Below are 12,673 nucleotides of genomic sequence, written 5' to 3' on the forward strand. Positions count from 1 at the left end.
TCTCTCTCTCTCTCTCTAGTTGAGCAAGGAGCTTTTAGGTGTTTCCTTTCTCTGCAGTTAATGTGGATAGCCACTCTTTGTCTCTCCTCTTCTGATTATTTCCAGTTGAGCATGGAGCTCTCAACTGTTTCTCTTTTTCTCTGCAATTAATATGGATCTCTCTCTCTCTCTCTCTCTGCTCTCTCTCTGTCTCTCCAACTGAATATGGAGCTCTTGGGTCTCTTTCCCTCTCTCTCTCTCTCTCTCTCTCTCTCTCTCTCTCTCTCTCTCTCTCTCTCTCTCTCTCTCTCTCTCGGCCAGCCTCACAATAGCAACATTTTTCTCCAGGTAGCCAAGTAATAAACTATTTCGTTTTAAAAAGTTGCAGACTGATTGAATGTTAACTTGTTCACCCCAGCGTAAGCTACATTGAATTAGAAATCAGAAAAAATAAGTTTTAATACAGTAAGAAAAAAAATAACCTTAGATGCAGTATGAATCGTCTCGCTCCCGAACCGCCCCTGTGGCCCAATGGATAAGGCATTGGCCTCCTAAGCCAAGGATTGTGGGTTCGAGTCCCACCAGGGGTTGTGGAATTCGGTTTTTCTTTAGTGGAGGAAGAGTTAATATACTCCTAGGGTCATTTGTTTCGAGGAAAGGAGGTGTAAAGTAAGCAATTATAACTCTAACTGGGTAGAAACTAGAACTAAAGTAATTGTTTAGTTCAGTTTGAGGATTTAATGCCTGTTCTCATTAAAGAATAGACTACCAATGCCATTTATGATTATAATAATTATTACACTATGGTAGATTTAACCCCGACTTAAGGATTTTTTCTTAGTTAAAATATTTAACTGTAGGATAAAGCATTAGCTGGGTTGCTCGTCAGATGACTTGTGTGCATTGTGTGCTGACAACTAACGGTTTATCGCTTGAGGTGACTAGCGTATGTATATAGCGAGTTATATTTATCTTCAGTTAGTAGGTAGTGCTAGTAAAATCAAAGAAAGACCCTTGCGTTGTCTTCGGTTCGGCCCTCAAACCTCAAGGACGACATTGCATACACACAACCAATAACCACATTCCTTGATAGTTTTATTTCCCGCGACCCTCGACTTGTAACGGAAGTCGTAAGTTCCCAGTGCTTTTGTATTTTTTAATGTTCATTTAAAATCTTTTTTTATTAATTGCTTGTTTGCTGCCTACGAAACTGGTGCTCGTTCAGCGTTCGCTGTGTTGGTCGGTGGAAGTAGTTAGGGTAATTGCAGCATAAAGCACTTTTATTTTTACAAGTTAAAAAAGTGTTTAACTTCAAACGTTTTTGTTAAATCCAAACAGGTCACGTGATTTTTATTGCAATTTGATGACACATGGCAAAAGTTGGTTACGTATTTGGTGTGTGATTAGTTAAGTTGTAGGGGCGGTTAGGACTTGTGTGTGTGTGTGTGTGTGTGTGTGTGTGTGTGTGTGTGTGTGTGTGTGTAGTCTGGGAGAGAAATCTGATCTGGAACAACTCGGCACTTTAATATTGAAGGTTTACTTTTAATAGGATCCTACGGTTGCTGTACGATTTAAAAAAAAAAACGGGAATTTAACATCGAGATTCAACACAGAAATTAGTGACCTTGAAAGCTAGCTTACGTAACAAGATAAACCGTGTTTTTAAAACTTAATCATTGCAGGTGTGTCAGGTGCAACGTCCCTGTGGCCCAAGAGATAAGGCATTGGCCTTCTAAGCCAGGGATTGGGGGTTCGAATCCCACTTGAGGTTAATTTTGGTATTTTATCAGTAAAATTTATAGCCATTTGCAGAAATTACCGGTTCGTTTGGTTTTCCCAGTTACGTTGTGATGATTCATTATTTTAATTCACCTCAGATTTATATATATATATATATATATATATATATATATATATATATATATATATATATATATATATATATATATATATATATATATATAATTATTGAGAGAGAGAGAGAGAGGCTATAGCTGTCTGCAGACATCCTTTTTACTGGTGTGATGGCTAGCAAAACTAAATCCGTCTTCATTAAGTTTGCGCCTCGTGCCCTCTTGTGCTCGTGCTTGGAACAAGCACTCCGGCCGCACATGAGAGAATGGAAAGCAGAGTTTGAAGTACCGCTCACACACACACACACACACACACACACACACACACACACATTTGGAGAGTGTCACAATCGCTCTTCAGACAATGGGTTCCCCCCTATACACGCCTGCTTGTGATCGCATGCTTGCGAATAAACTCACTCCTCTGTCGCACCTCCTGTCCGTTAAATAACCTGTTCTTCCAATAATTTTCCACCCGCAAGGTCGTTTTGGCTGGCTGGAAGTAAAAAGAAACCCCTCATTATCTTTCAGTGCTTTTATAAAAGCGTTCGAGTAACTCGGACGTATTTGAATGGTCAGACGTTGGGAGTTTTTCTTTTAGTGTAATGTTTAATTAAGCTAAACGGTCATAAAATTTATTTTGAATCGCAGGCCAGAGTGGAATAAATATTAAAAAAAAAAAAACGAAAAACTGTTGGGAGAAAGTAAGGTATAACCTCTTGGAAAGACAATTAGGTTAAGAAGGTAGGGAGAGAAGAGTGAAGTAATTACGAGCAAAGAAAGGGGCAGACCCACTTGCCTGTGTAAACTGTTGGAGGTTCCCTTGAAAGCCAGCTTCATTGCCTCGTCTCTGTATTTGGGTTCTTTTAACTTCTTGTTCCATTAACCTAGCCCCCCCCCTCTCCACCCCCACCCCACCATTACAAGACCAACCCTTGTAACAGCCTAGACAGGTGACTGTAAGATCCCGTGAAAGTACTCGGTAAATAATACTTCTTAATTTTCAAGCCACCGTATATTTAATATTGCCCCGCCATTCCAGTGCAGGCGTGTATCAGGATATACATAAAAGAAAAATCTTTGTCATTGTCGTAAATAAAAGTAAACTAAGGTAAGAGTCTGTTAATTCGTGATGAAATTTGTTAAATTTCTTGTAGTATAATATATGCATGACGACACCAGCTTAAAGATTTATGGCACTCGTCCATTCAGGGGCTAAAGATTCCTTAAAATCGGGGAAATAAAAAAAAATGGGGTATACCCATTTGTTCTTTCAGTATCTACGCGCGTCATTCAGTATTCTGTTGAAACTATTTTATTTTGTTTTTTAATTTTTTTGCTGTTTGTGGCATATTAATTTCGCAAATTGGCCTTTTGATTGGCAATTTCAAAATAGCATAGGTGTATAACCGTGTTAAACTGTAACCTTGTTTGCGATAATCGGAGGATTAGATTTGCAAATTACCATAAGTACGTTAGTATTTGGACAAATTCTGATTCTGATAGAGCAGTTGGGTCAGGATTATATTCGTCAGCATTTTGATTTTGGCATTTTTTGCGTAAATGTGAATTTATAAGAACATTAGCAAGAGAAGAGATTGAGATAGTTTGACAGGTCGCTTAATTATGATAGAGAGGTAGTTCTGGGAGGACTGTGTGAAAGGTGAATGAAATCATTTTTTAGTCAACTGGTTCAGATGACAGCCCAATTCAGTAGGGCACGTGTGCAAACGTAGAAGAACCTTGACACTATTGTGCATTGTCAAATCCACGTAATTACAATTTTAAATAAAATACTGTTAAAGACTTGAAAATACAATGTTATCTTAAGACTTAATATCTTCGGTCCTCATGATACCATTGGAATCTATTGGACAATATTATGGAGAACATATTGAAAAACTCCAAAACCTGCATTCGATTTGAACCCTAGCTCTGTAACTTGAACCAGTCTGTAGCTAGTCTTGTATTGACACAATTAGTTGGCTGCACTGTGTACAGAAAATCCGTAGACGCCAAGTCATGAAAGCTGCAGACACAACATACGTTTTAAACATCATTCAAACATTAATGGGTGGCCAGTGTAATTCAAGGGTAATGATACCCCGAGTTGTGACACTTAACTAATAAATTGCCATAAAGTCAGTCTCTTGATCCTGTAAGAAAATAATTATCTTAATTACTCAAATTAAATAAGTACTTTAAATAAGTAAAGTAATTATCTTAATTACTCAAATTGAATAAGTACTTTAAACACGCCAGAATATATATCAGTGTGCTTGTATGTACTGGTCGGGCTTGAGGGCGGGCACGCACGCACTTGCACGCAACTGCGAGCGCATGCTTTATTGTGGGTTTTAATTCTGCCGGCCATACTCGCTGACACTTTTCACTTATTTCAAAATCCTGCATTCCTCTCGAGCCATTGTAGTCACTCGTCGTGACTTTCATTAATCTCTGTAGTAGATTTTGCAAGTCATTGCTTTCGCTCCTTTAAAAATAAAAAACTAAGCCCCTGAACCCTTATTGTCTCGTGAATGTTTGTGTTAATACACCTTGATGTTTGTTTCATTACCTGGTTACTTACTATAACATTTATATAATGAATTATGTTTTTAGTATTATAAAGCAGTTGTCCAGTTTTCAGAGAATATACAAATTGATGTTACATCAAGAATTACCCGAGTAAAAATACGTCGTGTAAATAATTGGGTGCGTCGTGGAATGTCCCATTAATTATGTTTGTATCCAAAAAGAGAAAAATATGTTATCGAATCCTTAGTTCACTTGATTAAAAAACATTTGTTCCAGACTGATTGGACTTCTGATTGTTTTAAGATGATTTTCAAATGTTAGATATTTTTATTTGTAAATTTATCAATGGAATTTTCTGATATTTGAGATTGTGTACATATTATATATTAAATTGTTCGTAGAGTACTTAAGCACGCCTACCATGACGAATGAACTGTTTTATTATAGTATTTCTGTTTAGCAGTTATAGTTTTCTGTAAACGAAAACTATTGTGCCGGCTTTGTCTGTCCGTCTACGCTTTATTCTGTCCGCACTTTTTCTGTCCGCCCTCAGATCTTAAAAACTACTGAGACTAGAGGGCTGCAAATTGGTATGTTGATCATCCCCCCTTCAGTCATCAAACAAACCAAATTGCAGCCCTCTGGCCTCAGTAGTTTTTATCCTATTTAAGAAAGTTAGCCATAATCGTGCTTCTGGCAAGGATATAGGATAGGCCACCACCGGGCCGTGGTTTAAGTTTCATGGGAAAGATCGATCTATTTTTGGTGGCCTTGATTAATCAAATACGCTGTAGCGACTGTACAGAAAACTCGATTGCGCCGAAGAAACTTCGGCGCATTTTTCAGTTGTTTCTTTTGTGCTTAAAGGTTTTACGTGAAAGCTTCCTTGTAAATTAATCGCCTCTGTTTATTGGACAGTTGTGTTCACACGTCGATGACGGTAATTTAGTAAGGCAGCCAGTTAGAAATGTTCGCGTAGACTCCGTAGAGTTTAACCAGTTCCGTTTCTATCCTAACGGTACATTCCAAAATTACTGTAATTGCTTTCAAAAAGCATTAGTATAAATCCACGCAAGGTGTGTGTTCCTGGTATGTTAATTTTTAATTAAATCTCACCTGAAATTTATATGGTTAAGTAATATTTGATTCCATGTTTGAATTTTTTTTTTATGAACTAGTTTAGTTTAATTTACTAAGAAGCGAGTCAGTAGGAGAGGTAATTGTAGAGAACTTTGAAAATACCGTAATTAGGATATCGTGATTTACGAACATTTTGCAGTGTACAAACTTTTATAAGCTTTTTTTTAATAGGTACACTGAAATGGTTTTATGTTTATTGCTGTGATTTACAGGACCGTAGAGTTAGCTTTGTGAATTTTTAAAAAGCTTCCTAAAGATATTGTAACTGGTTGTCATATATGTATGGATTTAGGGGGAAATATTATATATATATATATATATATATATATATATATATATATATATATATTTATATATATATTACATATATATATATATATATATATATATATATATATATATATATATATATATATATATATATATATTATATATATATACACACACACACACACAATCTGAGTTTCAGAAATGCGAAATCACCACGTCCTTGAGAAGGAATGCTTCTCGTCTGAACTTAAAGGGAACGGTTGTCATAAGTCACGTATTTTTCTCTTTTATTGTTTTAAAAAATTCTGTATTAATATTCCTTGGTCTGCAGTTTTACAACTCCAGGAATATGGGTTAATGCAACTCAGTTCATAATCGTTCACTTGACCCAATTTCATTAACTATTTTTGTATTTTTCCACGAATGTTTTTATTTTTACCTGCATGTTTAAACGGAATAACAAATAAGCAGTAGATATACAATTTTATGATGGTAGGTCTTCTTTCTCTCTCTCTCTCTCTCTCTCTCTCTCTCTCTCTCTCTCTCTCTCAACAAAATACATAGATATGAAATTGAAGTGGCACCATATTTTAGTTGTTTGATGTTTACCATTCCAGGAATTCCACTTAGTGATTTGTTTCAAAGTATTTCATGTGTTTTGTAACTTGATTTGTATAGTAGTGGAATTCCTGTCTGTATTACATATTGGCGCAACCATTGCGCAGCCTTTTGAAGCAGAGTAGTGGGCGTGTGTTCGTGTGTTGGTGAGGCGTATGACGTCATGGTCGTCACACGCCGCCACCTGCTGGTGCTGCTGCTGCCTCTCAGACCTGGCATGTTCAGCGGCGACTGCCAACCGACTTGTCAGTTGACTAGTGGCTGTGGTGGGTTGAGGACGCGGCAGACAGGCTTTGAACACACGCACACGACTCTCACTTTGTACTGATCTCCTTTAGCCCCCGACACTTACTCTTGCCTTCTGCCCTACAGAGCGGCAGTGTGGGCAGCGCTGAAGAGCTACTTCGCATCAGAATGGAAGGTCTCCTCAACGTCGACATGGAGGATCAGAGATTTGCTGTTCTCAGCTACGAGCAGGTGCGTCAACTGAATGATTTGTTGCACGAGGTGGTGCCCATACACGGCCGAGGAAACTTCCCGACGTTGGAGATCCGCTTGCGGGACTTGATCTGTATGGTGAGAACTAAGCTGGAAGCTGATTCCATGACAGTGCGCGACATTCGCATTAACGGAGGTGCTGCATCCCATATCCTGGCAACGGATTCCGATCAGGCCTATAACGATCTGGACCTGATCTTCGCCGTGGATCTGAGCACGCCGCGCAACTACGACCGCGTGAAAAACGCCGTTCTCGAAGTGCTGTTGGACTATTTGCCAGAGGGCGTGAGCAAGAAGCGTATGTCGTCTTGCTCGATGAAAGAAGGCTATGTCAACAAAATGGTTAAGGTGAATGACACTGACCGATGGTCACTCATTTCTCTGTCCAACAATGGAGGCAGAAATGTCGAACTCAAGTTCGTCGACAGTATGAAGCGCCAATTTGAGTTCTCTGTCGACTCTTTCCAGATCGTTCTGGACTCCATCTTGCTCTTTTACGACTGTGCAGAGATGCCCATGAGCGAGAACTTCTACCCGACCGTAGCGGGCGAGAGTGTGTACGGCGATTTCAGCGAGGCCCTCTACCACCTGCAGAAGAAGTTGATAGCCACGAAGAGCCCCGAAGAGATTCGAGGCGGTGGTTTGCTCAAGTACTGTAACCTGATCGTGAAGGACTACGAACCCGCCCGCCCCGAGGAGATCAAGACCCTAGAGCGATACATGTGCTCTCGATTCTTCATAGACTTTCCTGACGTTCAACAGCAACAGACGAAACTCGAGGCCTACTTGTGGAACCACTTCGTCGGGGAGGACGAGGCGTTGCGTTACGAATACCTGATGGTTCTGCACCGCGTCGTCGACGAGTCCACAGTCTGCCTGATGGGGCATGAAAGACGCCAAACCCTCAACCTCATTGACGAGCTCGCTTGTCAAGTCTTCTACTCAGAACAGCAGAGATTATACGCCAAACAGCAACAGCATTGTAGTAGCAGCAGCTGTAGTAGTAGCAGTAGCAGCTCCACAAGCAGCACTAGCAGCAGTTTCGACGTACACATAGCACCTCCTCCTCCAGTCATCTATAGCAATGGGTATTACTATGCCCCCATCGTGCCAGCACCCGCGCCCCCACAGTCTTACACTTGCACGTGTGGGTGGTTGCAGTGCGCCTAGTGCACGTGCTCTGCCCGGGTCTTCTAAGGATGGGCATCAGTGCCCTCCGGAGTATCATGGCCCGTTCAGTGCCAACAGCAAACACCTGGTGACGTTATGGTTGTGCCCACCTTCTGACTGCCCAAACCACCCCTCCCCCCTCTGAGACTTTTATTGTGAAAAGGACTAGAGTAAGAAAAAGCAAACCTTTTGTGAAGGTTTTTTTAGTAGTTGATTCAATCAACTCCCCCTAATTTGTAGGTGACGGGCAGACGAGGTGGTTTCAGCAGGTGTTATCAAAACTGCTGGTGGCAAATTTGCAACAGCAGCAGTGGCAGGAGAGATTTTAATAGGGCTCTTACGCCTGTTTATACTGCTACTGCCCCTGCTGACCTGACAGCGAATCCTGCTGTTTTAACAACCTAATTGCCACTTGACTATTGTGATATGTACATGAGTGTGTTTCCACGCCATAGCCACGAAAAGAGAGACTATCATTATTTAAAAAAAAATTAAAATGCCGTACGCCAGCCAAAGGAGTATTAAAATGTCAAAAAGTTGATGTGAAGAAGACTGACAGTTGAGGAACTGTTAGTGTTGAAATGACATAAGAAAAGAGCCCCCACGATCATGATCAGCACACACGCAAATAATCATTTTGCCGGCTGGAAGTTCGCCAGGGAGGATATAGTTCGCTTCTTTGCGCCCCCTTTGCCCATCTCGTCATAATTGCAAGTCTCAGTAATACCCAGTTTCGTAACATCGCCTGAACGGTCGTGTTATTCACACACACAGCAGTGTGTGTGTGTGTCTGTTATAACTAGGAACTCAGAGAAGCCTACGATGTGTTAATTATCAGCCAGTTTACACGAAGTACAAGAACCCAAGGTAACGGCTGTCAGATCGTGCACAATAAAGGGAAGGATACAATGGGAAGGAATAGGGTTAAATGAAGCCAGTCAGTGCCAGTAAAATGAACCATGTCGTTTTAGTTATTTGATTCTGGTATTATTCAACCGATGCCGTAACTGGAAGTGTTGGAAGTGTTTAGGTCGGTGCCAAAAAAAGTATACCTTATTGAGGCAAGTCTGTCAGTGTTGTTTAAAAGTGCTCACTCGCCCCCACCCTCAGCCCATCGTCAAGAGGCGCTGACTCTCTTGTAAGACCAGCTAGGCTCTCCTTCCACCGACAGCCTCAAGTATTTTACAACAGGAGGTGGTTTCCCCTGCAGCTACGCCTACAGGATGAGACTGACCTGCCATGACGTGAGGCCGCCTCCCGGTGGGTGCACGAACGCCCCTGTCCACCTGTTTCTCGTGTCCTGCGAAGGGGTAGACATGGTGTTTGTACAGGGGGGCATCGCACCCAGCAAGTTATAAGGTGGAACAGCCCTACATACTTCTGTCATGAGGTAAGTAAGACTAGAATAAACCAATTTAGTGTATTTTTAGGCTAATGGTAGGTTTAGGAAGTTTTATTACGAATTTATATATATATATATATGTATATATTATATATATATATATGTATATATATATATATATATATATATATATATATATATATATATATATATATATATTATATATATTATAATTTTTTTAAGGTAGAGGAATGAGGTAGTTTTTACCATTTGTGTTTACTTAATTGTAAATTAGACAGTCCAGTTACTGTAATTTTTATCAATGCAGCAGTAGATTTTTTTTACAAGGTTATTCATTCGAGTGATTCAGTAAGAAGCTAATGTAAATGCCTGTGTGCACATTGTATCTGGGAAGGTGCTTGAATTTATGGGGTAAATGACAAGAGTATGAAAAAAAATTAATGCCTTGATATTGAGAAACTAGTTTAGAGGAGGATTTGATTTGTTCTTGAAAAGACGTTTGTGTGAGAGAGAGAGAGAGAGAGAGAGAGAGAGAGAGAGAGAGAGAGAGAGAGAGAGGCGTTTTACCACAATATTGATTGGAGGTGGGTGAGACTCAAGGTCGGTTCAGTATTATTAAGCATTGCTCTCTTTGTTTACGTTGTGATAACTTTTTAATTTTAGACAGTGATTGTAATTTTGAAGTTCTTTTAGATTTAATAAGGAATGAGCGTTATTAGAGAGTTGTACATACCACCATTTTTTTCGTCTGTAAGATCTCATGTGTGAATTACTTGTAAACTTTCACATACGTTTGATTACATAGTTTCCCTATAACGAATCTCTCTCTCTCTCTCTCTCTCTCTCTCTCTCTCTCTCTCTCTCTCTCTCTCTCTCTCTCTCTCTCTCTCTTCATACAGCTTAATTTCAAGATACTCTCATCTACTGGAATTATTACAGTGAAGAGTTTTGATTTAAAAGGAAAGGTTATGAATTCTAGTTCACTGAACTGTGATATATTTCATACCAAGTATATTTCATCTTGGTAGGCTGACATACGTTGAATCAGATGAGGAGGTTGGGATATGTGGTATAAAGGGCAAGGAACAGTTGACGTGAAACGCAGTATATAAGGAGGGAGCAGGAAGGAACGTCTATAAAATTGCGATAAAGTGTTCAAAAAAATTCTCTCTCTCTCTCTCTCTCTCTCTCTCTCTCTCTCTCTCTCTCTCTCTCTCTCTCTGTTCCAAAGAAATTTTTCCAGAATGTTAGGTTTTGTCGTTTCGTGACAGCTTGGCTTGGATGAGGGGAGAAAGTCTAAACAAAGAAGAAAGTGTGTGGGATACGGGCTGTTGAATAGTGTGTCGTCTTACCACACGGTCTGGCGGTGTCTTGTAGTGGATCCATCCCAATTCCCTGGTCTCGTCGCGGAAAATGGAGAGAGAGAAAAAAAAAACACGTAGCTGGCTGGCTGTCCCTTTCGTAAATTGTGAAAGGATTAGCTCTTGTCACCGCATGGGGGATTGGTTTAACCAGTGGGTAATGAGCCTCTTAAAACTGATTGTGCTAATTCCCATTTACTGTGGTTAGGCGAGTAATTGGGTTGGGTCGTGAGTTATGGTAGATATTGATGGCTGAAATATTCATGTATAGATTTCATAGTTCTATTCTACGACTCAGTTTCTTTCTCTGTACAAATTATATATTAATATATCTATAGGGGATTAATAGGACTATCTACTATACAGCTTGCATTAATGTATCAATAGAGAATAGTTTCTTTCTCAGTACAAATATATTAATATATCTATAGGGGATTAATAGGACTATCTGCTATACAGCTTGCATTAATGTATCTATAGAGAATTAATAGGGCTATCCACTACACAAGTCTTATTTTAGTTGGCAGGCTTTTATACAGCCCTGTGGTCTCGAGTCTTTGTGGTGAGCATGTGTTGTAAATATAAAAGTCGAGTTAATGTGAAATTTGTTGACAGGTATTCTTCGTGTTCCCGGTGATACGTGTTGTGGATTTTCTCCCCCATCTGACTCGACTTGCACAGTCTGCCAGACGGTGTTACTTTCACTCTCTTCTGCCCTAGTGAATAAGGAAGTAGGCTAGTTTAGTTGTCATGCAACGGTGGCTGTATTGTATATCGATGGGCTGTCGTGGTGAAAGCCTTTCTGAATAATTTCCGTTGATACAGAATCATTTACAATGGAGTATGGTCATATGTCAGAAGTACAATTATCGTGCGCACTCTTCATATAAATACACGCCAGCCACTCCATACAGGAAATTGCACGAATTTTCGTGAATAAAGAGGGGAAACGGGATGGAGCTATCTCCCTCCCACCTCAGAATGTGAAAATTGGTTTATTGATTATCCCATCGAGGATATGGGAAGTAGGGTAATATCCCCTCTTTTCTCGTTGGTGCCATCTCGCTGAGGTGACCTTTACGAATAACTGTCGGGAGGCAAAGATCATTTCCTGGGCGCGATATACGATGGTTGGAGTGTTTTGTCGTCTTTTTGGTCTGTTCGCGAAGACGTCAGTGTTAGTCATTTTAATGATTCATTAAACTTAAGATTTTCAGTTATGAAATATGTTTTGACTCTGTTTTTTGTTAAGGGTTATGGTGGGAAAGGTTTTATTCTCGTGAAAGTAACCATCCCAGGTAGGCTAATATCAGCGTTAAGTCATTTTGATAAGTGATTAAACTTGAGATTTTCAGTTATGAAATATGGTTTGGTTATGTATTTTTGTAGCGATTATTATGGGAAATGTTTTATTTTTTTTTTTTTTTTTTTTTTTTATAAAACTTCGCTTTTCAGGCAGGCATACTAGGGCTAGAAGGCGTCAACCTTTCAAATACTAGAGGTTACTAGACAAGCAGGAGACCGTACACTTAATGAGGGGTTTGGTAGAGAAAGAACGAGGGATGGGAGCGTATTGCGAGGAGGGGGCGGGGATGTGTGTGTGGGAGGGAAGGCGGCCAGTTTTGTATTCAGGATGAGTGAGAACCTTTCATATTAACGGGACAGAAGGACGCGATAACAGCAGTGGCATCTGCCTTGTGTGGGATTTGGAGGATTCTGAATTACCCTTGTGGTGTAGGAGGAGGAGGAGGGACGCTCAAGAAACGGAACTGGTGGACTGTTACGTCACTTTTTGTGAGATGAAGTTTTTTTTGTGATTTTGATATTTTAAAATGAAGTTTTTGTTTCTTTTTTTTAAAGTTACCTTTTGATTATGGTATGAGTTG

At 39.9% G+C, this 12,673-nt stretch overlaps 1 protein-coding gene and 1 non-coding gene across 4 annotated transcripts in view; both read left to right on the forward strand.

Annotated features, from left to right (window-relative positions):
• LOC136830711 (terminal nucleotidyltransferase 5C) overlaps window positions 1–12,673 on the forward strand; it is an 826,400-nt gene that overhangs the window by 783,567 nt on the left and 30,160 nt on the right. For all 3 annotated transcript variants that reach the window (XM_067090497.1, XM_067090499.1, XM_067090498.1), the window contains one exon: window positions 6,768–9,453. In XM_067090497.1, coding sequence (XP_066946598.1) covers window positions 6,768–8,063 — 1,296 coding nt within the window. In that variant the 3' untranslated portion in view covers window positions 8,064–9,453. The remainder of the gene's footprint in view (window positions 1–6,767; window positions 9,454–12,673) is intronic.
• Window positions 497–569, forward strand: TRNAR-CCU (transfer RNA arginine (anticodon CCU)). The gene has a single exon. It is a non-coding gene; the product is annotated as a tRNA-Arg (tRNA).

The sequence above is a fragment of the Macrobrachium rosenbergii genome, chromosome 47 (genome assembly GCF_040412425.1).
Source record: "Macrobrachium rosenbergii isolate ZJJX-2024 chromosome 47, ASM4041242v1, whole genome shotgun sequence".
Classification (NCBI taxonomy): Eukaryota; Metazoa; Arthropoda; class Malacostraca; order Decapoda; family Palaemonidae; genus Macrobrachium; species Macrobrachium rosenbergii.